Below are 25,646 nucleotides of genomic sequence, written 5' to 3'. Positions count from 1 at the left end.
CCGCGACTCTTGCAGTTCAGCTTGCGAGTTGATGAGGGATGAGATCTGCATCAACAATTTTTGTCTATCCTCAGCAGCTTGTTTTCGTTCCTCATTAATGACTTCCTGGATTCGTGCTGATATTGAAGCATTCGTCTGAAAAATGCTCTCACTTGCGCCTTGAAGCTGTTGTCTAAGCCTATCAGACTCCTGTTTTTGGCTAGTGATGTGTTTCAGTAGTTCTTCGAATATCGATTTGAAGTCTTTTCCCAGAGTCGAGTATGAGGTGTGCAACATATTGTGGAATGTGCCGAGTTCGCTGAGGACATCCTGCGCGATCTTCTCTGCGGCACCAGCAAGTGCTTGGAGGCTCTCGCCAACTCTCTCCTTGATGTGGTCGCGAACCTCCTTGATTTCCTCCAACACCGCGTCCATCTCGTCCTTGGACTTGTCCTTTTGCTCCATGAGCTCTTTCTTAGATAGAGCGAACTTCTCCAGGTTTTCGTCCAGGAAAGCTTGTGTTGCCGAGAGCTTATGCAGCTCCTTTTGTACGAAAGACTGCATTCTTTCGGATATGCCCGAGATGTGCTGTTGCTGCTCGGCACGGAACTCTTCAACCCGGCTCTCGACTAGTGATGTGACATCTGACACCTGATCTTGAGCCATTGCCCAGTTGCTTCGGTTCAAGGACTGAAGATCTGACTTTCTCTTGTTCTTTGCGTGCAGACCTCCGACGTGATCCACCGTCTTCTGCAGAGTCGAAATGAGCTCGCCGCCAATGCTACGCATCTGCTCTTCGGTCTGTTCGTGGGCTTTGCGGATATGCGTTTCTTCGGCGAGGGTTTTGCGGGTTGCCTCCAACACAAGCTCGGTCTGGTCAAGTACCTCCTTCGCTTCGTCAAACTGTGATTTCGTTATTTCGTGGTCTTTTTTCAAACCCATGAAACTGGAAGTCAGCGAGAAAAGCTCCTGGACCTTGTTTCGAAGGTTGGACTCGAGTGTTTCGATCTTGGCCGCTTGTTCTTCGGTTTGAATCCTGCGGGATTCGCTCTCTACGGTCATTTCCTCGTAGCTCTCATTCGACAAATAGACACCATTCCTTTGTCTTGTAGCAATTAGCTCACTCTTGAGCCGTTCAATTTCGTGCGTGAATTCCCTCAGCAATGTTTTCTTGTTGATCATCTGGTTGACCTGTGGCTTGTTGCGAATGTTCTTGGCGCGGAAGGCGTAATCGAGGGTTGATATGGTCTCCTCCAAATTGCTCTTTGCGGGCGAGACCGTGGCGATGATACAAGTTTTGGTACGTCCACCAAGCGAGTCTTGAAGTAAACGAGTGAGCTTCGACTCCCGGTAGGGGATATGTGAGCCATGGTCAACCAAGGCGTTGATGACTCGACCAAGAGTAAGCAAGCTCTTGTTGATCAAACCGGCCTCGGCCGCTCGCTTGTTCTCAGCCCCAGACCTTTGGATGTTTTCACTGCCGGCAAGATCAACAAGATTCAGCTTGCCGGCACTGACGTAATCCTCTCCGTCCTCCCCCGTTCTCTTGATGCAGGCCGTAATGGTAAAAACGGTATGGCTTCGACTGCTGAGATCGTTGCACTTGGTAGCCGCCACTTGTCGCTTCAAACTGCCATCTTGCAAAAGCTTGATGCCATCTGCAGCCGTCTTAATGTGCGACTCTTCCATGCCTTGCACGACGGTTGTAGAATGGCCCTTTCGCGACGTATCATCGAAGATCTTCAATTTCGCGCTCTCTTCGGGGGATATTAGATCGCGTAGCTCCTCGTTATACAGCTCAATGAAGGAGCATTTGACAAAGCTTTCAGTTTCTTCAGCTTCCAGCTTGTTGAACAGGGAGTCAAGGACGCGGGGGATGATGCCAGCTGAGTCTGATAAAATGCCGAAAGGGGCGTTCATATCTCCAGACATGGTGTATGTTTTGCCAGTTCCAGTCTGGCCGTAAGCGAATATTGTGCAGTTGAATCCTGAGAGCATCTAAATGCATGTTAGCTGTGGTATTTGGGAAGCATTCCATGACTGCACGTACTTCTTCGAGGATGGGCTTGACTACGTCATCGTAGACCATGCTTTGATCGGCCGCAGGAGAGAATACACGGTCGAAGTTATATGTCTTGTTGCTCACTGCATTGGGACCCATGGAAAGCTGCACTGACTTCCCCTTGGCGCCCTCTGTAGAAACCACGACAGCGCTGTTCTCGCGCACTTCTCGCTCGTTACGCCCCCGACACCGCACAACGACATTGATGTTGGTTTCATGGACAACCTCCACCTCAAACTCGCGCTCCTTACGCTTGGTTCCGGCGGTGGAGACTGATGACAATGACTCTGCGGGTGACGGGGCTGCAGTGCGATCGATTCTGGCTGCAACGGCAGTGTGGTGTGTGGTGGGATGCCTGAGGGATGACGGTCGGTTTATAGCTGGCCGCGAGCCCGCACGTCCAGCAGCTCCAGCCCGCACGCTGTTAGCCGTGCTGGGCCTTTCACTCCTAACGGGGCGCTTCTGCATCGCGGCAGGCGACGATGGAATGGAAAAGTAATTCGGATATTGGTGTTGATGGTGACTGAAGTAAGCAAACTCGAATGATTTGCATATATGTGAGCCTAAGGCGAAGCAAGATCTCGCGTAGTTCTCCAAAAGGTCACGAGCGAAGCTTCAATGATGTTAAAGTCAAGAAGTTGATGTCGACTGAAGTGCTGCACGGTTGTTCTGGTTGTTCTGGCTGCTTGGAGATATGCGGATGCGCGGGTCGCACTTTCTGTTTGATCCAATTTGCTCATGTCGCGGCAGGGGTGGATCAACAAGGCCCATATCTGTCGCCCCGGGCAACTGCGATAACGATAAGATTTGCCAATGGCGGGACCATCCCTGCCAGTCATGGAGTTGCATCAGCGGGAGGGGTGCCCGTGGCTGCCGAGCGAGCGTGGAACATAGTCAAATGACGTCCCGTGCAGTCCCCAGGCATCTGAATCACAGCAGCCCCGCGTTGCCTCCGAATGACTATGCCGGCCCTCTGGAATCAAGGTGATGGGGCGGGAGCCCTACCAACGCTCAACTCAACTAGACCATTGACTTGATCGGTTAAGCTGTCATACTCCACAATCGTCTAGTCATATTGAGAATATTTCCTCTTTCTGGGAGCTTTACTATACTTTACCTCCAGTTAGAGCTGGGCCCCAGCTGCGATAGCTTCAGCCAAGATGTCTGCTATGTTTACCGCGACACTCCACCCGGGCGTAGCGTTGGGGTTTCTGGGTAAGATCCCCGCGCCCGAATGCCGTATAATTCATAAGGGCTTCTAGCTGACCAAGCTACGTGAAGTGCTCGGGGCGTCGCTTCACGACGTCTTGACGCGTCTCAAGGCTGAACCGCAACGATTCCCGAAACTCGATCTTGTCTATTCGCCGAACCAACCCGTAACCGAGCCCGTGATCCTGTCACTTCCTGCAAACGGCCTCCGACTGCGCTTCGATGGCGCTGAACAACGACTCCGTCTCATCGAGGTCATCGACTTTACCCTGAGTCGCATCACCTACGGACACCCCGAGAAAGACATCGTAAAGCCGGCCTCCCTGCCGGGACAAGGCATAACCTCTCCTAAGCTAGGAGCAGAGTCATCATCCGGTCCAAGCTTCCGCAACATCTATCATCGGTTGATGGGCCCTACATATGCTGGCGAGTACATCCCACCGTCGGATGATGACAAGAGCAACACTGGCACGTATATTCTGTCATACCCTGGCGTCGCATTCAGCTTCCCGCTACCAGAATCAGCCTACTCGCCAGATAAGGATGTGGTGTCGTTGCTCTCGGCTCCCGCTAGCCAGACAGCTATATCCATGGCTGTCTTCAGTGGCAAGTCCTGGGCAGAGGCCCGAGAGATCCTCTGGACCGATATATTACCAAGCGTCAAGTCGGCCTACGTGTTCAGCAAGAGCAAAGATATAGTTCCCGATGAGATCTCATTGGTTAAGATACATGGAGGAGGCCGATTACAGCTATTCAAGAAGTGGACGAGTGCATCGTTATGGATTATACTTGGCGAAACCACACCTCAGGAGTTGGTTGCAGAACTAGGCCCTCCCGATGCCATCTACCGCAAGAATGACCAGAAGATGTACATCCACAAGACGCGCACAGCGAGTCATAGCAGGTCGAGATCGAATAACGGCGACTACAAGCGCCCGGACGACCTCACAGATACTGACCAGTCATCGGCCAACACAGGCTCGGATGATACCGATGAAGAAGCCGTTGAGGACGAATTTGTTGGTAATGTATCCGGAGAGTGTTTTTACAATTATTTCTATCTCGGATTCGACATCCTCGTATCACCACCGGTCCTGGCTTCAAGATTACCACCTTCGCAAATCTCCACAACGAACAGGAATCCTAGCGAAAAGCCGATCAAAGTCGACTCCACCAATCGGCTTGTGGCCACAAAGTTAGTGTTGCACGGTAATGTGCCCGGCTCGTACCCCTTCAACCGCCATCGCCGCTGTCGCTGGGAGATTTCATACCCGTCATCTGGCTCCGATGCTGTAGACAACTCCGAAACCCAGTTTAATGAGCTGGAGGAGCGCCTCAGAGAGGAATGGAAGAACATATATATGTCGGAAGACGACGCCAATAAACGCCAACGAGGCATGGTTCTCAACCGCGGATGGGGCGACAGCCCCGGTAGTAGCTATGAGTTTACCGGTGGTTGGGAGGATAGCTCTGGCGGCGTTGCGGCGAAGAAGTTTGACGGCAATGAGGAGTCGACAACAACTCTGTATGGTTTTCCCGGACTGGTCTTTGAGGTCTTGAAGAACGGCTATGTCAGCGCCGTTACAGTATTTTGATCATGGAATGATCTTGAGCGCAGGGGTTGGAGTTAGTAGACATCGTTGTTCACCGCATTCAAGCGGCATTTTTGAGACATGGATGGGATAGGGATGGGGATAGGAATAGAAATATGATCATTCATCGATAAATACAATCAGCTATGAACGAGTTGGGCTTCTGGAGCAAATCAGAACAAATAATGTGTTGTGGCTGCAATGGCAGCTGCTTGTGGACACTGGAGGTTGAGTTGGTAGTTTCTTTGAATACTTTGGAGTATGTGTATATCGACACCTTTTTCTCCCTTGCAGTAAGATGCTGGAAGATGTTTCGGCGATGAGATGTTGTCATGGAATTTTGAGGGCGCTTCGATACAGAGAAAATCGGCTTCAGGCATCGTATTAAGTTGAGCACCTGTGGAAGCAGATTGCAGATCTGATCTCTTGGGTAACACTTCAATAAGTACCCGACAAGAGCAGAGCGCAGGAGCATGTAAGCAAGCATCCACAGCTGGCACCAGCTGCAAATAAACCTTGCTTGAAGCACTTGCACTTGGAGGACTTCAAGGCTCTTTCTCAACAGACAAGTGGTTCCATATGGTGAGAAAGTGAGAAAGAACAATACTGCTGCTTGATTCAAGATGAAAAATGAGCGGCGACATATCGATGGCAAAATGCGGTGAAATCTGCCTGAGACTCATCTTCACGAACCCGATGTGATGAAATCATGAAAATCAGCTGGATCAAACCCACTCTCATTTGCCGCAAGCCCGCAAAGAACGCAGCGACGAGCTATACCGGTCTCTTCTCACTTACACGCTTTCGTGGTCGAATACGACTATCCTCCACCATGGCGCGCACCTATGACAGCGCGTTGTCCCGCCTATCATCCCTGCAATCCAATCACGCAGTCACTTCCCTCTTCTCACCACCTCCCACGACTTCACCAAACAGTAGCAGCAACGGCAAACCCCAAGATCTCAACGCGCTGGCAATACCAGAAATGCTCTCCTGGCTATGCCGAGCCGGCATGTCCCCCAGTGACCTGACCAAGCTGAGGTGCATTCACGTAGCCGGCACCAAGGGCAAGGGCTCCGTCTGCGCGTACCTAACCTCGATTCTGACACAGCCGGGGCTGCATGCCACGGCCGGCAGGGTCGGGACCTACACCTCGCCGCATCTGGTCTCCGTCCGGGAGCGTATCATGCTGGACGGGCAACCAATAAGCCAGGATCTGTTCACGCGGTATTTCTTCGAGGTCTGGGACGCGTTTACAGCTTCGGCGCGGGCGCTGTTAGCTGAAGGAAGCGAAGAGGGTCAGATGAGCGCAGAGGTGGAAGGCCCGATGTCAAAGCCGTTTTACTTCCGCTTTTTGACTATCTTGGCCTTCTATGTCTTTATAAAGGAGGGCGTTAAGACCGCGGTGATTGAGTGTGGGATTGGCGGAGAGTACGATGCAACGAATGTATTGCCGGTCGAGGCGACCACGGCGAGTGTGGTTACGCAGCTGGGTATAGATCATGTGGGGATGCTGGGGCGGACTTTGCCTGACATTGCTTGGCATAAGATTGGGGTTGCGAAGGAAGGGAGGAAGTGTTTTTCGAGAAGATTAGGAGGCGAAGCCGGAGAGGCGGCCATGAAAGTCATGAGAAAGAGGACACAAGAGAAGGGGGCGGAGTTGGTAGAAGTGACGGATGACGAGGTTGAGTCGTGGGGAGGTGTCAAGGCCGATACCCTTGGAAGCTTGGACGGAGACTTCCAGAAGTTCAACCAGGCCCTTGCTGTGGCGGCTGCAAAAGCACACATGGAAAGATTGGGCGAAAGTGCAATTGGGGCTACGAATGCATTATTCGCGCATCTACCCGATGGATTTACAAATGGTCTTCAACAGGCAAGACTCAGAGGACGATGCGAAACCCGGATAGACGGCAATATCACATGGCTCATTGACGGTGCACACACAGCGGAAAGTCTCGAAGAAGTAGCTAAGTGGTATTCGAGCAAGCAGGAGACTCTAGCCGGCAGCGAAAAGGTCCTGATCTTCAATCAACAAGACAGAGATGCGGCCAAGCTGTTGGCAGGTCTCTATGATGGCATACTTCGAGCCACTAGAACACCAGATGCCCGGCCGTTTGACAGGGCCGTCTTCACCAGGAATGATCTACAAAAAAGGGGTGATGAAGAGCCAGATAGAGATTTGTCCGTTCAGAAGTCGGCAGCTGACACTTTTGAGAGTCTGGCTCCGGGTACAGCGACTAGGATCCACGATAACATGTCAGATGTAATTCAAGAGGTCAGAGAGCAGTATATGGGAGACAAAGCGCAGGGCAAGAAGGTCGTGGTTCTAGTGACCGGTAGTTTGCACCTGGTTGGCGCCCTCCTAAGGACTCTGAAACCAGACGCTCCCATATAGTGCCAGGCAGAGATGAACATGTTGACTTGTTCTCTACGGTTTCCAAAGTAAGATTCAACATCTAATTTGGCACAACTTCAATAAGTTCCGGTAATAACATCCGAACTTGCCAAAGAATTATGCCATCTTCACAAGGAGGCTGTGAAGCCAGTCAAAATCCTTCCCTGATCCGAGGGATGAGTCTATACTTATCGTTCCTTTTGGCCTATCGCATGGGGATACGATGTGCGGTCATTGACAACAAAGACTTTGATGTCACAGTAAACAGTCTTAGCCCCTATTGTATGCTTGTAGGTTCCAAGTGCGGAGTACGGGTACCAGTTTTGAGACAACGCTTCCGAAAGCGGAAACCCCTGAGGGCTGGCCAGATCCGATAGTACCGTATATACAATTATAGAAACACTGACTGCCAATATGAAAGTTATTGACGTTGGAGATACGTCTTTGTTTTTGAGAAGAACCGGATGCGTTGACCTCAAGTCGTTGCCCAATCCGGATCATCTTTGTCTACACATTGTGGACTCCATCAAAATTCCAACAATGACTTGTAAAATCTAAGAAAGTCCTTCATGATCGACTGCATAAACCTAGAGTCCATTTGACTATCGGATACGACGAGAGGAAAGAGAGAGACGGAACTAATTATCAAAATGCCGAGAGTTTGGAAGATGCCAAGCGGCGTTACCAATCGTAAGTAAGCAAACACTGGATTTTCTTGTGGTAATAGAGTATCAAGTTTCTAACATTCTACCGCTAGATTCTCCAACGGAGGCAACCTCGAGTAGTTTAGAGACAAGTAGTACGAGGCAGGTCTCAGAGTCCTGGAACACTTTACCTAGGTAGCAATTTGGCATCTGTGTAGCGTGAGAGTGCATATAAACTACCGGGACAACCCCTCTATCACCGTATTTCCCAACCTCTCCTTGGGCGATTTCGGTCTAGCATTCGTCGAAGAAACCCTGAAGAATGGATTCAAACTGCAGGCAACGAATCGGACGACTTGGAAGAGTGGTGGAAATTTACCAGCTCGGTCTCACCCTGGGCGGCTTGGCCATGACGCAAACCCCCGCCGCGGATGACCCCGATAGTGTGTACAAGTCGATTCCGGGAAACCAGAAAGACGAGCGAGTGGGTATGGTATGGCTCCACCGCCCTGACGGCCTGCGCGTGGCCGAGACCAACTTACAGGGTGTTGGCCAGCCGTACTCAGAGGATCTCATCAAGGTACTATAGCACTTCGAGTGGGAAGACTGGGAGGATGACGACATTGAGGATCGCCCCGATCTTGTCAAGACCGCTCAATGGATTCGAGAGAATATCATTGACGAAGCAATGGCGGTGGTCGATCAATACAGGAACCCAGCAGAACCTGCCGAACCGAGATATTATTCCAGAATGGAGTTGACGTGGATAAAGCCGGAGACGCTCGTGCCGGTGAGCGCGTTTATGGACCCCGAGGTAGAGAACCAAGAAAAGTTGCAAAACTGAGAACACTTGCGGCCTGTGCATAAGTTTATAAGGGTTGAGTACATGGCCATCAGAATGAGACCGTTACTTGAAACCCCTGATGAGCAGAAGTGGCGGACGAGTATTCAGGGCAATGGGTCGATTTGGTGAAGGGATTTGTCGCCACTTTTGTATTCGTAGATATAGACACTAGCTTCTACAATACAGGAGAGCGTCTTACTAGAATATAGATATTCACACTAAATTTACCAGAATATATGACGACGGTAAATCAACCTTGTCCTTCATTCTTGTGCAGGCATGCTTATTTTTTCCACTACAAATACAGTTTTGAACTGGACTGCATAACCTTAAGAACTAGTTGCAAGGTGCTATACCAAGTCGATCGAAGGTACTCTATTATTAATGGGATTTGTGAGCAAGTTTGGTTGGTATAGAAGTTGTTTGAACCCGAAGACCCCAGACGGGAACTGCGGCCCCCAGCTTTGTTTGATACCCGGGTGCGGGTGTTGCTGAGGGCGGGGCTGTGCGGGCGAAGCTGCGGACTGCATCATCCAACGTTTTGTAAGCCCGTTAATCTAGTATTAACAATGCAACACCACTCGAAGTTTGTTTGACCACGACTGCTTAAAAGATAACCATCTCTGGCGTAGATCACTCAAAATCAACACTCAGCATTCACACCTCTACTCTACCATTGCAACCTCCAAGCTCAATCGCACTCAAAGTTCCATCTCCAAACTATCCGTCAATACCTCGAAGCAATTCAAAAATGGCTCTCGCTCCCAAGTTTGCCGGTCAAAGGCTTCTCTTTGCCCAGCCCACGGCCGAGGCCGGTGTGGCTCCAGCAGTGCACACCCTCGAAGTCTACCTCGACTACGTTTGTCCGTTTTCTGCCAAGCTCTTCAACACCCTCTACAACAGCGTCGTCCCACTCATCAAGGAGAACCCCGCCTGGAAGTCCAAGATTCAGATCATCTTGCGCCAGCAGGTGCAGCCATGGCACCCGTCGTCGACGCTGGTGCACGAGGCCGCCGTGGCCGTGCTCCAACTCGCGCCTGCCAAGTACTGGGAGTTCAGCAATGTGCTGTTCAAGGCGCAGGCGGACTACTTCGACGTCAACGTCGTGAACGAGACGCGCAACCAGACTTACAAGCGCCTCGCCAAGCTGGCAGCTAGTGTCGGGGTCGACGAGACCAAGATTTACGAACTGCTGGAAATTAGCGACAAGGCGGCGGACGATGGCGGCTTGAATAATGGAAATAAGGTGACGAATGATCTCAAGGTTCTCATCAAGATGGCCAGACTGGTCGGTGTGCATGTCAGCCCAACTGTTATCTTCGATGGTGTCGTCGCCAATGATATCAGCTCGGGCTGGACGAGGGAGCAGTGGTCGGAGTTTCTGGGTAAGAACCTCGCATAGGCGGCGGTTAACGTCACAAAAACCCAATCTTGATAGCCTAAGAAATACATGCAACTGAAAGACATATCTGATTTGCCATCGCCCTGGTTACGAACGATGTATTGCTGTAACTACGCGTGTGAAGCTCCTGGAGGCGGGTTACTGCAGGTCAAGCGGCGAAGCTACCCTGTACCTATGAAATGTCACCCACCTGCAAGCTAAATTTCATGAGCTCGAACTTCGCACGACTTGGAATGGGCAACACTCCAGTACATTAAAGCCCGATCCTCCCATCATGTTTCTCATTGCGGTATTGAGAGGGCCTCAATTGAGACCTATAAAAGTTTCATCCTTCTTTTCTTTGAATGCAAAGCTACGCGCAAAGCAGAGTTCAGCCCAAATATTCACCAAACGCGCCACGACATTATGTCGGACCACTCCAGTGGACCCCAAAGCACCGCCAAAGAAGTTTCGTAAGTTTGCAGGTCCTAGTACAAATGGCCAAGCGCTAAACTATCACTCATAGTATACCCTGAGAACCTGTGCGTCTACCACGCCGGCATTGGCAGAGTCACCTTCCTGTCCTGCCTGAAGCTCTCAACCCTCTTCATATTCGCCTTCTTCGGCTTCGTCGTCACCCCCGCTTACTACGACCGAGAAGGCTGGGGTGCGACCACGACCCGAACGGCCCTCTCGGCCATTGTGCCACTGCTCTTCGTGGCCTACACCACATCGCCCTTCGTCTCGGCCATCCACCTCCGCCTACCTCCCTTTGCGCGCCAGTCCGAGGATGTGCTGCGTCGCTTTGTGAGGAATCTGCCGTCGCAGACGCAGTTAACCGTCACGACTATGAGCCCCATTGCCAAGCCGCGGTACAGCAGCGTGTTGCTCTCTGAGCTCAAGCCTGTGAGCGGGAGGATGGGGATTGTGAATTATGCGCGGGATGCGAAGGTGGAGAATGCTAATAGGAAGTGGTATAACTTCAGGGCTGTGAGCAGGTTCAACATCCAGGTCAACAAGGCGGACAAGGCGCCGTGGGCTTGGGATGAGATTGCTTCGACCATTGCGAAGAGAGCCAGCGTCTAGGACTGCTTGACTGTCATTCTTCATTACGTTTGCGCTCCATTCTTACCAACGTCATAACTACCCTAATGGTGATGGTACTAGGTGGGTTGATCTGATGCAGGTGCCTATGGCCGCCAACATAGCTCATAGCAGCGGTACCACCACCCCACAAAAGGTTCTCCCCGCTTGTTTTCGATACAGATCCTTCGTCAACCCATGGTATTGAAATATTGTGTATGCTCTGCGCATAGTTCAAGCCGGGACCTGCAGCATTGACTATTCGCAAGGCTGATGCTGCCTTTCCCATATTCCTTGAACCGCTGCCCTGTAAGGAACCGTGTTTTCTATCTGGCGTGGTTCTTAGTTTGATGTTTCTTGAAGCGACGTAGCACTATCGCAGCTGTCAGGTTGCTTATCAACCTGCGGCTATGGCAGGATCATGGGGCTATTGTAAGTCAATGGACGCCATGATGATGTCGGTTAGCCGTATATGCAGAGGAGAATAACCACAAGGTATTGTAAAGAAGGCAGGAACTACCAATGTGGTGTGGCGGGCATGGGCTTAGGAAGCGTCTTCGATAATCGATATCCCTACCGAGGGAATAGACATGCCCGCGAAATTGCTCCCGGGAGGCCAAAGACTAGCCGGTGTTTCTTTGGGTATAGACGCCTAATATCCTCATTCTAGACAAGGAATCTAGTCAAAAGAGGCAGGAAATTGGCATGTATGTATGAGGTTGAAACTGTATCATGAATTGGTGATAGCTAGTTCCAAGTGCGACTGGGTAATATTGAAGCGCTCATGAGATGTCATGGCCTCTGATCCTTTCGTCCGTGGACTGCATTCCAGATCCCGCATGAACCTACCATGAAAACGGGATCAAATTTGAGTCAACTCGGCCTCTGCCTCAAACTCGAGGACTGGTCGTTCCAATTACCTCAAGGTCGTGTTACGATCTTCTTTAAGGCTTCCTGAGGGAACATAATATCTTTCCTACACGGATCTACTTGCTTGTGATGAAATATGTGCACAGTCTGCCACTTCCATCAGACATGTGCTTTCTGATTTCAAATAAAATTCTAACGAATTCACAAGTGCCTAGATCAGGTATAAGTGAATTACGAATACAAGCCAGGAAGTTGGGTTGACAAAAGGGAAAAGTGGGCCCGAGACTTTAGCGATAACGGCACCAAAAATCGTGGAACTTTGTCTCGTCATCTCGTTGGTGATCAACACAACGTCCAACGATGACTCGACGACCCAATTTCATCGGGGATGCATCATGTATCTCATCGCATCAGCCTCTTGGTATTTCCTCCATACAACCTGAAGAGAGTGAAGTCCCTCCTCCTCTGGCGCACAATGTCAACTCAAGGCCGATCGTACAATGTTTGTAGACCCCACTATGTTCCTTCTGAGTACACCCGTCTAGTCACTAACGCCCAACTCACTTCTAGGACGCAATCGATGCGCTCAACTCCCTCCAGACGCCCTACGCCATCATCGAGGCTCGGCGCAAAGCCGGCATCCGGCCCGATGCGGCCTCTATCTCCGAGATGCGCGTATACCTGCGACGCATCGGCTACAGCCCATCTGACCTCGACCGCCTGAATGTGCTCCATGTCGCGGGGACCAAAGGCAAAGGCAGCACATGTGCGTTCGCCGCGTCCATTCTCTCGCACTATCAGAAGGTACAGGGGATTCCGCGCAAGATCGGCCTGTTCACCAGCCCGCATCTCATTGCGGTGCGCGAGCGGATCAGGATCAACGGGCATCCTATCAGTGAAGAGGTCTTTGCGCGGTACTTCTTTGAGGTATGGGATTTACTTGGGAGGGCGGAAGAAGTGGAGATAGCACGGGCCAGCGAGGAGAAAGGCAAGGGAGAGCGTGAGACGAGCGGGGTACCAATGGCAACGCGGCCGATTTACTCGCGGTACTTGACGCTTATGAGTTACCATGTCTTCCTGAAGGAAGGAGTTGATGCTGCCGTATACGAGACGGGTATTGGAGGGGAGTATGATGCGACCAACATTGTCGAGCGGCCTGTGGCGACTGGAATAAGCACCTTGGGCATTGATCACGTCTTCGCGCTTGGCGACACTTTGGAGAAGATCGCATGGCACAAGGCGGGTATTATGAAGGCTGGAAGTGCTGCCTTTACGATTGAGCAGGTTCCCGAGGCGGCGGCAGAGCTGAAGAAACGGGCAAAAGAGAAGGGGGTCGACTTGATAGTCCTGGATATCGATTGTAGATTGAAAGGAGTCAACGTTCGACCCGACGCCGTTTTCCAGAAGAAGAATGCCAGCCTGGGAGTCGCCTTGGCAGAGGCGGTATTGAGCAAGATGGACCCCATATTCAAGCCGAGCCTCGAGAAACTGCCAAAAGAGTTCGTCGACGGTATCGAGCAGGTGGTCTGGAGAGGCCGATGCGAAGTCAAGGTTGAGGGACCCGTGGTCTGGCACATCGACGGGGCGCACACCGTTGACAGTCTGAAGATGGCTTCAAAGTGGTTTGCGGGGGAGTGTGCTAGCAGAAAAGGGCCGAGGGCCTTGATTTTCAACCAACAAGGTCGATCGGAGGCGATCGACTTCCTCGAGGGCATGATTACGGCTCTGAAATCCCAGGGGCAAGGCTCCTTTGAGCACGTAGTCTTCTGCACCAACGTGACGTACGCTGCAACGGGATACAAGAGGGATTTTGTGAACTACCAGTACGATCCAAAGGCGATTGAGGCGCTCACCGCGCAGCGCCAATTTGCGGAGAAGTGGTCGGCCCTGGATCCGGCTGCGAAGGTGACGGTTATGCCTACGATTGAAGAGGCGATCAATCACGTTAGGGGCTTGAGTAGGAGTGGTGCATTGAATGGGCAAGAGACGGTACAGGCGCTTATAACGGGAAGTTTGCATCTTGTGGGCGGAGCACTGGGTATATTAGAAGGCGCAGACGCACTGTGACTGGCAACAGTTAGTAATCCTGTTTATGCCGGTAGCTAGATATATATCTCCACGGAATCGCCTTGATCTTCAACGACTTGGCATTATTGGAATTTCCTTCATGACCAGCGTTCCATAACACTCGTGCGTCAGAATTGTTGTACCATCCAGTTGAAGATGAGCAAGCTCCGTATCTCCGGACCATTCTTACATTCATAAGATGGACAGTCATCATCATCCACTATTTTACGACTTGAGAACATCGACTTACACAACCACCGCCAAGGGTTTCTCATAATTACCTCGGCAACTCCGGAAGCCCCCAGGCCATGAATATCAGTTTTAACGGGTAAGTCGTAAACCCAATCGCATAGTAGGGCTGGGGCCGGCCCACAGCAACACACAAACCAAATCAATCAAGCTTGAGCATTATACATTAGTTTTACAACGATGTCTTTCATAGGGTCCGTTGGCCCAATGGCAAGGCGTCTGACTACGAATCAGGAGATTGCGGGTTCGATCCCCGTGCGGACCTATTGTACTCTGTGAGGTTATTCTATACCTCGTGAGGATATACCTTTTTATTGGTTTTTGCAATTTTGGTCATTTGGATCACTTGGATTGAATAGGCAAGGCATTACGAAGACATATTGGGATAGTATGAGGCACTCTCGAATTATTATTTCAATGTGGGGAGTTGATGGGTTTGATACATCTAGTTGATACAGGTTCGATGAACTGGCCATGGTGGGATATTGAAGTGTGAGGAAACTAATGTCCGCTAATGCTACGGCACCAGCTTGGGATGACCATGCTAACTGTTTTCCAGTTATCAAACGATGAGACCTACACATTATTCTCATGCGCAAAATATGTCCATTATCATGTTCGTCACAATTGCTATACCTGAGTGGTGATACGTGGAAATCTATCGCCGGTCGCTAACACTACAATGTGATTGGCTTATGCAGATCAGACCTATTCTTTCAGAGTTGTGGTTGGCTAGAAGAGCGGGAGCTGCACCGGCTCTGGGCACCAGCTACCTTGAGGCGTTGGAGGGAAGTCGCAACTTGGGACTGTGATGGTAGACCAGCATACAAAATCCTGAACTGGTAATGTGCATGGAGGAAATCGTTACTTGAAAACATCCACAACTCAGACAGTATTCTTGGCTATGATTCCCCGGGCAAACTCGCCAAACGTGATATGCTGATCCAGATCAACCTCGTCCTCTAGATTTGGCTGAGTGAAAACTGCAAGCGTATTCCGAGCAACACCTTTGCTGTAAGCCCCGCGAACCGAATGCTCAACTGCCTTGAACTTCCCGCGTGTTATCCTCTCGAGAGCCTCGCCGGTTTGGAAGGCAATGCAGTCCCTTGGGATCTTGACTTGCACAGGCTCTCCTTTTCGAGATTTGATCCATAGGCCTGCCTGCGGATCCGGAGACTTGGGCATTTCTTCTAGGGTTGACAAAGAATTGGGTGCTTTGCCGTCGAGTGTTGGCACTTTCGGATCTGTCTTGTCTTCGTCGACGAACATAGCGGAGGTCAATCCTGTCAAACAGCCATGGTCTTTGTGAACAGAGCACCAGTTATCTTCGTCGTCACCCCTCGCCATAACCTCGTCAGTCATGGGGTAGTAATGCAGCAGCCGAGCCTTGGTTGTTGAAGATGACTTCACAACCTTTTCGAGATACGCCTGAGGGTACTCTGGGATTTCCCTTTCGGCAAACTTGTCGCAGGCTCTCGCAACTAACACAGCAGTATCTATGATTAAGCTGCACAACTGCTCCATAGTGGGCCTGAAGCCGGGTAGAACTTCATTTGGCGGCCACGAGTTCGGCGCTAGATACTCTGGAAAATCATGCATAGTGAATTGCGCGGTCGGCGTGGGAGCTTCGCGGCCGGGCTCGACATAGAAGGCGCAGTTGGCGTAGAAGGACCCTTTCAAGTCGTCTGCACCACCATTCTTCAGTTGTTCTTTACCCAGAGACCACCCGACAAGGTACTTGGCTGCCTCGTTGGTGAATTTGTCTGAAGGGATTTAGCGGTGTTATCTTTGCTTTTTCGGCTTTATTTTCGTCCATACCAAAGTCGGCCTTATCCAGATTGCCCATATATGATGCGTAGGACAGCAGTTTATGTCTCAAACCCGCAAACTCTGGAGGGACATCCTTAACGACCAGAATCCCTAGAGACTCGGGTCCAAATGCTTCTTGAAGAGTCTCGAATGAGATTTCCCCTGAATGTAGAGTCAATATCGCTTTTTGTGCACTGCGATGAGATGTATTTACCACTCTTGAGGTCATGGAGAGAGACCACAACGGGTTCTGCAGTAGCCATGATGGAGCAGGTTCAAGTAAACACACACTTAGTCCCACAGCAACTGGGGAATCTAGGAGGTGTTATAATTAAATGAAAAATAAGAAAGGGCGAGTTATTCTAGTACGGACCATTTAATCGACTTTCAGTTGCTCCAAATTGGCAGGTTCTAATGACCCGAAGGAAATCGTCGGCATTTCCGGACTACCATGGTATACATGAACTGAGCCGGTGGTCTCCGCGCAAAGATGTCTTGGGCTAATTCTGCCGCAGCAACCCGTTGGGTTTCTCACATGAATGCCAGGTGGTTTTTGAAGGAGTTCGTGCAGATTGGGCATTCACTGGACGCAGGGATGTCGAAAGCCGGGAGTTGGCTCCAAGTCGCTCATGGGTAGCGTGGCTGCTTCATGTGTGGGTACATGGTATCTCGTAGTTCGTCATTTATCCTACCAGCACCAACACTGAAGCAATCCAGGAACATCGTATAACTTGATATACTGACGAATCGACAACGAATCCTATCCAAACCTCATTGAACTCGATTCGAAACCATGGTCAAACCACTCTCCTTCAAGGGCGACAAGAAACCAAAGAAGCGCAAGAGAACCGAAGCTGAAGCTCCCAATCCTGAAGCAGAATCAAGTGAGGTCGCGCTCGCGAGGGCAGAGGAAGAGCCAGAGAATGACGACAGCTGGGTCTCTGCAGAAGCACTCAGCGACGTTGTCGGTCCCATCATGTTCGTGCTACCAACCGAGCCAGCGACCTGTCTAGCGTGCGATGCGAACGGCAAAGTGTTTACGGATCCCATCGTGAACATCGTCGATGCCAATCCCTCGAGTGCTGAACCTCACGACGTACGGCAGGTGTGGGTGGCCAACAAGATTTCGGGAACTGAAAACTACAGGTTCAAGGGCCGATACGGAAAGTAAGTTGCGACAGACACCATGCGTCCTGCGTCGGCCATGGATTAACAGCCTGGCAGATACCTGAGTTGCGACAAATACGGCATCCTCTCTGCCACATCGGAAGCCGTCTCTCCTCCCGAAACATGGACGGTTATACCAACGGCGGACACACCCGGCACTTTCCAACTACAGACTATGCGCGAAACATTCCTTACCATCAAAGAGTCCACGAAGGTAAATGCTGGTCCAGAAGCCCGCGGCGATGCCACCGAGATCACCTTCGATACTACCGTACGACTGCGCATGCAGGCGCGCTTCAAGCCAAAGTTCAAGGCTTCAAAAGAAGAAAAGGCAAAGGAGAAGATCAGCCGGAAAGAACTCGAGGATGCCGTCGGTAGACGTTTGGAGGAAGATGAAGTCAGAAAGCTAAAGAGGGCAAGACGTGAAGGCGATTATCACGAGCAGATCTTGATGTTAAAGGTCAAGAACAAGCACGACAAATACGGCTGAGCACACGGGGAAGGCATGACAGCATCATGCGTTTGATTTCCATGCCTTGATATATCCATCCTCGCCCACACTGAAGACCATCTGCGCCTCATCATAGAAGCAAAAGGCACGTACAATCTCGGATGAATGCGCCCCCACCAGTCCAACACTATTTGTCTTGTCCAGGGACCAGTTCTCGCCTTTGGACAGATGAACCAACTCAAACATTTGCCGCCTGCATCGGATTGGTTAGTATTACGAGATATAACACGATAGTACACCACATACCCGTGCGTGCCGGCACCAATGACAGCTCCCGCGCCATTGGCCTTGACAGAAACGCCGGCGACGTAATGACAATCCAGCACCTCTCTCATGTCTCCAAAGTCAGTTGTTGCCGATCCTTTTTCGTGCTCTTCGGCCATGTTATACAGCGCGAATCTCTCATCGTGTGATAGTGCGAACACCTCAGTGTCGTTCAAGAATGCTGCGCGGTGGATAGAGGCACCATGATTGAAAGTCTGAATGATGACTTCATCCTCGTCAGTGATCCTAGTGTCACAAACATTCACCAGACCATCAGTAGAGCCCGAGAGGAGAATGTTCGGGTTGCTGGGATGGAAATTCAACTATCAAATATTAGCAAGGACCACGCACGCTTGATTGTTGATGGTACCTCTGTCACATCGTCACTGTGGACTTCATTGTATGTTTGTCGGGGAGCAGGCGTTGAGCGAACGTCCCTGGTTGCGTGTAAGTCAAGTGTAAGTCAAGCCTCAACAACAGCATTTGTGGTATTTGCTCACCAAATCAAAATTGACGACTGGCTTTGCTGCAATTCCGTGCCCGCAACGAGAGAAAAGCTTCCGCTCGAGCAAGCTAGAGATAGGATGGGCACTTGGTTGTCTGTACTATATTCAGCATGCTGCCCAGCCATGATGGAAGGAGTTGTAGTCCAGGAGACCGTACCTGTCAAGCGCGCGACTTCCGCTGAATCTTGTCTCAGATCCCATATGGAAATGCTGCCATTCTCGCCTGCCGTACAAACAACGGAGCCTCCGGCGTCGATTGGTTTTGCGCATGTGATGTTGCCATGGCTGGTTTGAATGCTCTTCACCGGGCCCACCCGCAGATTCACAGGGTTGAAGAAACAGAGCTGCTGGTCCGAGGATATCGTTGCTGGTCCTGTGACCAGAGGAATGATGTCGGTAACATAAATCTCATCTAGGCCCGGGTATCTAAACCCGTCGACGCAGGCCAGGGTGAACATCTCGTCACAAGTAGATCTTATGTGCTGATTGCACCTCAAATTTTGTCGTTACCCTCAAGTTAGGTGCTTGTTAGAGTCCGTGGTGGTTCTGTCCCACACGAATCTCAAAACTTCAATATGAGCGGGATGCAACACGAATGCCAAGGTGATTTCAAGTCGAAGGTAACAGCAATCGCCAGCTTCTTGCCTTAATCTTTCATGGAGATCTGATGAGTTTTTACAATATTGTATCAACTGCAGAAGGCGCCCTCAACGCCTGGGTCCACAGCAGCTTTATTAAAGTGTACACCAATCATGGACTAGTGCAGTAACCCGACCCCGGTTCCGTTCTTCACTTCTTTCGTAGGGTCGGAGCTTGGTTGATGTTGCGCCAGAGCTGTAACTTCCAGGTGTCCAGATCGGTTTTGTATTTGATTGTTTAATTGAACACGTCAACTTCCTCTAGCCGAACACTTGTTCCTCGCCAACATTGATCGGGGACCTTCACGAGGGGGACCATGACACAATTACAGAACTCATCCTTTTGCTCATAGCAGAATAATCACCATGAGGCGCTTTATCGTCTCCGCCCTCCGTACGTCGTTAACCTTTAGAACGCTCTCGCAACTGGAAGCTGGAAGCTGGAAACTAACTTAAGCCAAATAGTGCTCTTGCAGGCGGTCGCAATTGCATTTGCTAGCGATCAACAAGTTATCGGAACCCAGGATGCTGAGAAAGCCACTACGAAGCCCGCGGCCGCGGCCGTGGCCGAAACCGACGTCACCCACGGAGCGCAAGGGCTATGGACGCCATATCAGAATGGTAAGGGCAGATTTATTAGAAGGGGAATCGGAAAGCTGTTGGACTGACTCTGAGAAGGTTGGGAACTATTCGAAGCCGCCATGGCTGAGTTCAAGAAGGTCAAGACGCCGCATCACAAGAGGAGTAGGAAACAAAACGGGCTGTTTGGCACCATCTTCCACTATGCCCTGAAGGCGCTGCCGAGCCTGCGAATCAGTGCTCCTCCCCAAGAGCACACTGCACCTGTCATTCACGGGCCCCTCCTCGAGGGTGTCAGGCTCCTGCAGCAATCGGCCGACCAGAACAATACCGACGCGATATACGTCCTTGCCCAAATGAACTTCTTTGGCAACTACTCCCACCCCAGGAACTTCAATGTTGCCTTTGAGCATTACAAAAGATTGGCTGAGGTTAACGGAAACAGCTCCGCTCAGTATATGGTGGGGTTGATGTATGCAACGGGTCTAGGCGATGCTGTTGAGAGAGACCAGTCCAAGGCACTTCTGTATCACACGTTTGCGGCAAATCAGGGGCATACCCGATCCCAGATGACCATCGGTGCCCGACACCAGAGCGGAACAGCGGTCCCCAAGAGTTGCGACATGGCATGCAAATACTATAAGCGAGTCGCCGATAAGGCCATCGCCTGGTATCGGTCGGGTCCACCAGGTGGCATGGCCATTGTGCAGGAATCGTACCGTCTTGCCGATGAGTTGGGTGGGGTATACGGCGAGGGTGCTAGCGTGGTGAGCTCCGGCATCAATGCTGTTCGACATAGCCCTAATTCCGACGCCTACGCCGCAATCGACGACGTCATCGAGTACCTTGATCTGATGTCCCAGAAGGGAGACTTCAAGGCATCTTACAACCTGGGGAGGATCTACTACGAAGGCCAAAGAGGTCTTGAACGAGACCCTGATTTGGCGAGACGGTACTTCTTGACGGTTGCATCCAAGTACTGGCGCGCTAAGGACGGACGTACCGCTGATAAGGCCACTGTCAAGCCTGGTTTGGAGAAATACGCGTCCAAGGCTGCGGGCTATATCGGTCGCATGTGGTTACGAGGAGAAGGATCGTTCAAACAAAACTTCGATAACGCCAAGAAGTGGTTTGAACGTGGCATCAAGCATGGCGATGCGCAATCTCAATGGGGTCTTGGCATCATGTTGCTCAAGGGCCATGGAATGCCCATAGATGTCAAGAGAGCAACGGCGCTCCTCAAGGCGTCTGCGGATCAGGAATTCACGTCTGCCCAGGTTGCCCTTGGCGCGCTGCATCTCGACCAAGGCAACGCCGATGATTTACGAATTGCTAATCACTACTTCGAAATCGCTTCTCGGTACGGCAATATTGAGGCCCAGTACTATCTCGCCGAGATGATCCACCATGGCGTCGGTAGAGACAAGACCTGCAACGTCGCTTTGGCATATTACAAATTCGTCGCTGAGAGAGCAGAACCGCTGATTTCCCCCTGGGCTGAAGCAAACCAAGCCTATGCCGATGGGGATTACGAACTGGCGTTTCTCGACTACGTCATTGCTGCAGAACAGGGCTATGAGAAGGCACAGAACAACGTCGCTTACATGCTGGACCCCATTCAGTCACGACTACCGTTACCTTCCTGGCTGAAGAGTCAAACTCCGAAATCAAGCCTACTTCAAAACTCGGCCTTAGCACTCATCTACTGGACACGGTCAGCTATTCAGTCTAACATCGACTCTCTGGTCAAGATGGGTGACTACTACCTCAACGGCATAGGCACAGAACCTGCCATGGAAAGGGCGGCACAATGCTACACGGGGGCCTCGGAATACTTCCAGAGTGCTCAAGCCTTGTACAATCTCGGTTGGATGCACGAAAACGGCGTGGGGTTGACACAAGACTTCCACCTTGCCAAGCGCTATTACGATCAGGCGTTAGAAACCAACGAAGAAGCTTACCTCCCAGTGACTCTCAGTCTCTTGAAGTTACGCATGCGGAGCGCCTGGAATACCTTTACTCATGGTCAGATCAACTCTATTCAGGATGAGCCTGGTGAGTGGTTCCCCTCATGACAGGCCCGAGGGTCGATGATTAACGCAAAATAGCGAGCAAAAAGGTTTGGTCACTGAGCGAGTGGATTGCCAATTTCCTGAAGGAGGACATTTATTATGATGACGGAACTTACGAGGATATGTATGGTGACACCATCACCGGGAGTGATGGGGAGCCGCTGGGCGACGAGTTCGATGACGGGGTGATCGATAGTTTGATCATCTTGGGCTTGGCCGCTGTTATCGTCGGCCTGATTTATTACCGCCAACAGAGACAGCAGGCTCACAGACAAGCGCAGGACAACGCGATTAGAGCTGGGGGACTGGCTCCCCCACCGCCGCAACAAGCAGCACAACCTCAGCACGGTGTTTTTGCACCGGGTGATCCGGCAAATCCGCAGTGGGGTGCAGGCGGTATAGGTCACTAGGAACGGGATGACGAAGACGAACCAATAGCCACGATGATGGCTTAGTTTTGTGGCAACGCCGGACAGAGCAGAGAATGAATGTTGAATCGACTATTGGGGCATTTTTAATCTTAGCACAAGCTTGACTGGACTACTAGAGTCACGGCTACTGGCACATAAGCTAGTGAGCATATTGAATGAACCCAAGATGGCAAGCTATCGTTTAGAAGAGCTCGGGCCGATTGTACGATATCATTGTGATTCCTCGTACGCCATCTCAACTTAGGGATGCTGATTTTCTGTGGTCATGGGGATGAACGTGCCATGTGCGTTACAACGATCAACCCTGAGCGGGAGCTATAGACAGCTGCAAGCCCCTCATTAATACTCAAGATAGTACAATATAAGCTTATGCCAAATGCGGATCATTCTGAAGATTGGAGTTGTTCTCGGTGATAAAAATAGTGTCAGGTGCCACGGTGCATATACTACTACCACATCGAATATCCAGAAGAGCCAAGTTTTTTCCGTGAACAGGTCATTTTGACTTCGCCGCCAGTGGCAGCAGCTCAGCTCGGCAAACCGGCAGCGAAGTATTATATGCGGGATCGGTTCACCAGCTCTTCTAGTGGCTCTGGGAGGGGTCATTGAGGCTCATTCTGTGGTTATATAGCGAAGGATCTTCCTAGACGCCATGCTGAACTCTATGCAGGTCTACTTGGACAGATCGTTAGCGTTTGACCAAACCGAGTGGCGGACGGAACCTTGAGATGCGGGAGCCTCTTTTGACGAGGCGCGCGCCGAATTATCTTGCATACTGCTAGCTAGATATCTTATTTCCACTGACACCAAAGGTCTGGTTTTGCGAGAACGAGAGCAACGGGGTCGTCTCTCCGAAGCCAATATTCCTACCTTGGGAGGCTAGGTTCATCACAACTACGGTATATCATAACCGCCGTTTTCCGGCAAGCATGTCGGTTAGAATCTAGAGACTTCTGACTCATGACGAACGCGATGGCAAGAGACACTAAGACATGCCCGCTTACTAACACTCCATTGAGCGCACACTTTTCTGATAACTCCGCGCCAATCAAACAAGCAGTATAGTAGTATGCTGCCCATCCAAACAGACACGCGGCCATGTTTCTCTCCGTGGCCATCTTGCATATACTTCAGAAAATGCAATGCGAAATCTCGTGAAAGGGTGGAAACTTTTTGACTACTCCGCGATTTGTCGAGAGGAGGAAGATGTTCCAGCGGGGAACTGCATACTCAACAGCGGTCATCAGAGACTTTGCAACTCTAATGAGTTTGTGCTAGCAAATATGCAACGTCATGTTGAGATGTCGTGATTACGTGGACATCATATTCTAGAAGGAAGATATGAGTATATAAGCCATGCTGGTTCTGAGTTGAAAGGGGTATCTTCCTCGGCATCTTCAGGTCATCAAGAGATTTTGCAGACTCAACTGTATCAAAATCGATAAATATCTGGATATCTTGCTGCACAGAAACATTAACACTTTCCCCTTGTCTGATCATCACCATGGTCAACAAACTCCTCCTCGCCGCCTTGCTTCTGGGCGCCAACATCCTGGCCAGCCCTGTCCCACGGGGTGAAAACCTCATCGTCCGTGATGATCTCGATGTGAGTCTTTAGTCTTTGCTTCTCCCACCTATGGGCCATGAATAGGACCTTCACTAATCCATTTCAAAATAAGTGCGCCTGCGATGTGATGGCCATTGGAGACGGCGATCTCGCTAAGAAGTGCTATTGCTACAGTGTCAACGCAAAGAGAGGCCTCGTCGAGATTCGAGGAGGTGGTGAGGACGACGACGACGACAAAGATGATGATGATGATGATGATGATGATGGTGATGACGGTGGTGCTGGCGGGAAGGGAGAAGGCAGCGGTGAAGGTACGTTGTGCTTAAGTTTTCCTTAATTTTGTTCGTCAGAAGTCGAGGACTGACTGGGAGTCTCTACAGGCAAAGGCGGCGGTGGCGGTAAAAGCGGTGGTAAGTATACTCACAGATCTCGCTTATCGTATATACAGGTCATCACGAACCGACATGACTGACCCCGAGCGTTTAGGTAAGGGTGGCGGAAAAGGAAAAGGTGAAGGCGGAGGCGGAGGCGGCGGTGGGGGTAAAGGTACGCATAACCCTGATCATTCGTCCACTCACATGACCACTCCTCCCTGCCTAGCACTGTGAAAGTGCCAAAGTGGCTTTGCGTTACGATGGTATAATGCTGACAGCTTGAACAGATGGTGGAAGCGGTGCAGGCTTCGGTGGCGGAAGCGGGTATGTCCCCATGCGCAACTCGTGGATTTCTTCTTCAACTGTTGACGCTTTCTCCAGAGAGGGCGGAGGCGCCGGAGGCGCCAAAGGTGGCGGTGTTGGCGGAGGAAAGGGTATATTGACCCCAAGGCGCTGACCTTGTTTGTCCTTAATGCATGTTTCCAACTCTCGCTGACTTGGCTTCCGCACAGGCGGTGGAAAGGGAGAAGGTGCTGGTGGTGACGATGGTGGTGACGATGGTAGTGGTGGCGATGGCGGCGGAAAAGTGAGTACTTCCAGACGCCTTGCATCTCTATCTGTTCCCTTTTCTGTCTCTGTGCGGATGAGACTTGGGTCTGGGAATATTACCCCTAACTTACTGACACATTTGTTTAGGGCGGCGGTGCCGGTGCTGGTGGTAGTGGAGCCAAGGTATTTCATCCCATCCCTAGAGCCTTCGTGGATGATATGATAAGCTATGGCAATTAACACATTGGCTACAGGGCGGAGGCGGTGGTGGCGGCAAGGGGTACGTCTTGAGAACCATTTATGCACTTTCCCAGCTGTTTAAGAGCCCTACGGGCCTGCCATGGCAAATTCAGCTCCCGAAGCAGGACATTGAAGTTTCCTTCCGCACTCAAGTTTCTGGAAGCATGCTACTGACTTACCTGTCCAGTGGCGGCGGCGGAGGTGGTGGTGGAGGAGGCAAAGAGTGCGTATTTATGCTCGCAACCCTTCTCTGTGTACTTGGAGATGTCGCGAATATGGAATCCACGAAGCTTCTGTGGCTGACTCTGTTATAGTGGCGGATCCGGTGGTGGCTACGGCTCTGGTAAGGGAGAAGGAGAGGGCTCTGGCGAAGCAGAGGGAGAGGGAGCAGGCAAGGTGAGTCCCCATAAAATCTTAATCATGTTCGGCGGGATATGATGCTGATTCAACCCTACCAGGGCGAAGGAGCTGGCGAAGGCGCCGGAGAGGGTGTTGGCGGGGATGACTAGTCGTCCACTATGGGCTTGACGCCATCACTCCTTTACGGCGCACCCATTCGATGGC

The 25,646-nt window shown here is 51.0% G+C and overlaps 11 protein-coding genes and 1 non-coding gene across 12 annotated transcripts; 9 read left to right on the top strand and 3 right to left on the bottom strand.

Moving 5' to 3' along the window:
* Positions 1-2,760, bottom strand: BCR38DRAFT_146561 (P-loop containing nucleoside triphosphate hydrolase protein; the record flags this gene model as incomplete). The annotated part of the gene is made up of 2 exons (XM_040853674.1): positions 2,030-2,760; positions 1-1,977 (listed from the first exon to the last, which is right to left on the bottom strand). Coding segments are annotated over exons 1-2 (2,457 nt in total), but the record flags the coding sequence as incomplete, so codon positions are not given.
* A 173-nt stretch (positions 2,761-2,933) lies between these two features.
* Positions 2,934-5,258, top strand: BCR38DRAFT_453252 (uncharacterized protein). The gene is made up of 2 exons (XM_040861579.1): positions 2,934-3,256; positions 3,323-5,258. The coding sequence occupies exons 1-2, from the start codon at positions 3,202-3,204 to the stop codon at positions 4,843-4,845; spliced, it is 1,578 nt and encodes a 525-aa protein (XP_040709380.1). The 5' UTR covers positions 2,934-3,201; the 3' UTR covers positions 4,846-5,258.
* A 127-nt stretch (positions 5,259-5,385) lies between these two features.
* Positions 5,386-7,639, top strand: BCR38DRAFT_453251 (Mur ligase). The gene has a single exon (XM_040861578.1). The coding sequence runs from the start codon at positions 5,552-5,554 to the stop codon at positions 7,235-7,237; it is 1,686 nt and encodes a 561-aa protein (XP_040709379.1). The 5' UTR covers positions 5,386-5,551; the 3' UTR covers positions 7,238-7,639.
* A 1,608-nt stretch (positions 7,640-9,247) lies between these two features.
* On the top strand, positions 9,248-10,359 carry BCR38DRAFT_453248 (thioredoxin-like protein). Its single transcript, XM_040861577.1, has one exon. The coding sequence runs from the start codon at positions 9,477-9,479 to the stop codon at positions 10,125-10,127; it is 651 nt and encodes a 216-aa protein (XP_040709378.1). The 5' UTR covers positions 9,248-9,476; the 3' UTR covers positions 10,128-10,359.
* Positions 10,360-10,401: 42 nt separating this feature from the next.
* Positions 10,402-11,192, top strand: BCR38DRAFT_491383 (uncharacterized protein; the record flags this gene model as incomplete). Its single annotated transcript, XM_040864653.1, has 2 exons — positions 10,402-10,579; positions 10,633-11,192. 2 exons carry the CDS (start codon positions 10,402-10,404, stop codon positions 11,190-11,192), a joined length of 738 nt encoding a protein of 245 aa, XP_040709377.1.
* A 1,342-nt stretch (positions 11,193-12,534) lies between these two features.
* Positions 12,535-14,126, top strand: BCR38DRAFT_491382 (Mur ligase; the record flags this gene model as incomplete). The annotated part of the gene is made up of 2 exons (XM_040864652.1): positions 12,535-12,561; positions 12,630-14,126. The coding sequence occupies 2 exons, from the start codon at positions 12,535-12,537 to the stop codon at positions 14,124-14,126; spliced, it is 1,524 nt and encodes a 507-aa protein (XP_040709376.1).
* A 442-nt stretch (positions 14,127-14,568) lies between these two features.
* On the top strand, positions 14,569-14,640 carry BCR38DRAFT_t381. Its single transcript has one exon. It is a non-coding gene; the product is annotated as a tRNA-Arg (tRNA).
* Positions 14,641-15,260: 620 nt separating this feature from the next.
* Positions 15,261-16,447, bottom strand: BCR38DRAFT_415185 (uncharacterized protein; the record flags this gene model as incomplete). Its single annotated transcript, XM_040859007.1, has 3 exons — positions 15,261-16,138; positions 16,194-16,346; positions 16,399-16,447. The coding sequence occupies 3 exons, from the start codon at positions 16,445-16,447 to the stop codon at positions 15,261-15,263; spliced, it is 1,080 nt and encodes a 359-aa protein (XP_040709375.1).
* A 530-nt stretch (positions 16,448-16,977) lies between these two features.
* BCR38DRAFT_357509 (FRG1-like family-domain-containing protein) lies at positions 16,978-17,841 on the top strand (the record flags this gene model as incomplete). Its single annotated transcript, XM_040857112.1, has 2 exons — positions 16,978-17,351; positions 17,409-17,841. 2 exons carry the CDS (start codon positions 16,978-16,980, stop codon positions 17,839-17,841), a joined length of 807 nt encoding a protein of 268 aa, XP_040709374.1.
* A 24-nt stretch (positions 17,842-17,865) lies between these two features.
* BCR38DRAFT_357466 (WD domain-containing protein) lies at positions 17,866-19,090 on the bottom strand (the record flags this gene model as incomplete). Its single annotated transcript, XM_040857108.1, has 5 exons — positions 17,866-18,055; positions 18,109-18,449; positions 18,497-18,563; positions 18,627-18,726; positions 18,790-19,090. 5 exons carry the CDS (start codon positions 19,088-19,090, stop codon positions 17,866-17,868), a joined length of 999 nt encoding a protein of 332 aa, XP_040709373.1.
* Positions 19,091-19,437: 347 nt separating this feature from the next.
* On the top strand, positions 19,438-22,734 carry BCR38DRAFT_453225 (uncharacterized protein). The gene is made up of 4 exons (XM_040861576.1): positions 19,438-19,664; positions 19,736-19,891; positions 19,949-21,904; positions 21,958-22,734. Exons 1-4 carry the CDS (start codon positions 19,637-19,639, stop codon positions 22,329-22,331), a joined length of 2,514 nt encoding a protein of 837 aa, XP_040709372.1. The 5' UTR covers positions 19,438-19,636; the 3' UTR covers positions 22,332-22,734.
* Positions 22,735-23,856: 1,122 nt separating this feature from the next.
* BCR38DRAFT_491377 (uncharacterized protein) lies at positions 23,857-25,591 on the top strand (the record flags this gene model as incomplete). The annotated part of the gene is made up of 11 exons (XM_040864651.1): positions 23,857-23,958; positions 24,032-24,230; positions 24,300-24,329; positions 24,406-24,465; positions 24,581-24,617; positions 24,675-24,727; positions 24,806-24,879; positions 24,990-25,025; positions 25,097-25,305; positions 25,397-25,478; positions 25,541-25,591. 11 exons carry the CDS (start codon positions 23,857-23,859, stop codon positions 25,589-25,591), a joined length of 933 nt encoding a protein of 310 aa, XP_040709371.1.
* Positions 25,592-25,646: the final 55 nt, after the last annotated feature.

The sequence above is a fragment of the Pseudomassariella vexata genome, assembly GCF_002105095.1.
Source record: "Pseudomassariella vexata strain CBS 129021 chromosome Unknown BCR38scaffold_31, whole genome shotgun sequence".
Taxonomy (NCBI): Eukaryota; Fungi; Ascomycota; class Sordariomycetes; order Amphisphaeriales; family Pseudomassariaceae; genus Pseudomassariella; species Pseudomassariella vexata.
Note: the sequence above shows the minus strand (reverse complement) of the source record. Positions and strands in the feature narration are given on the sequence as shown.

Coding starts and splice junctions, on each gene's coding strand:
- BCR38DRAFT_453252 (XM_040861579.1), top strand. CDS start 3,202: ATGTCTGCTATGTTTACCGCGACACTCCACCCGGGCGTAGCGTTGGGG. Junction 3,257..3,322: donor CGTAGCGTTGGGGTTTCTGG/GTAAGATCCCCG, acceptor AGCTACGTGAAG/TGCTCGGGGCGTCGCTTCAC.
- BCR38DRAFT_453251 (XM_040861578.1), top strand. CDS start 5,552: ATGAAAATCAGCTGGATCAAACCCACTCTCATTTGCCGCAAGCCCGCA.
- BCR38DRAFT_453225 (XM_040861576.1), top strand. CDS start 19,637: ATGAGGCGCTTTATCGTCTCCGCCCTCC. Junction 19,665..19,735: donor CTTTATCGTCTCCGCCCTCC/GTACGTCGTTAA, acceptor TAAGCCAAATAG/TGCTCTTGCAGGCGGTCGCA. Junction 19,892..19,948: donor ATGGACGCCATATCAGAATG/GTAAGGGCAGAT, acceptor GACTCTGAGAAG/GTTGGGAACTATTCGAAGCC.
- BCR38DRAFT_453248 (XM_040861577.1), top strand. CDS start 9,477: ATGGCTCTCGCTCCCAAGTTTGCCGGTCAAAGGCTTCTCTTTGCCCAG.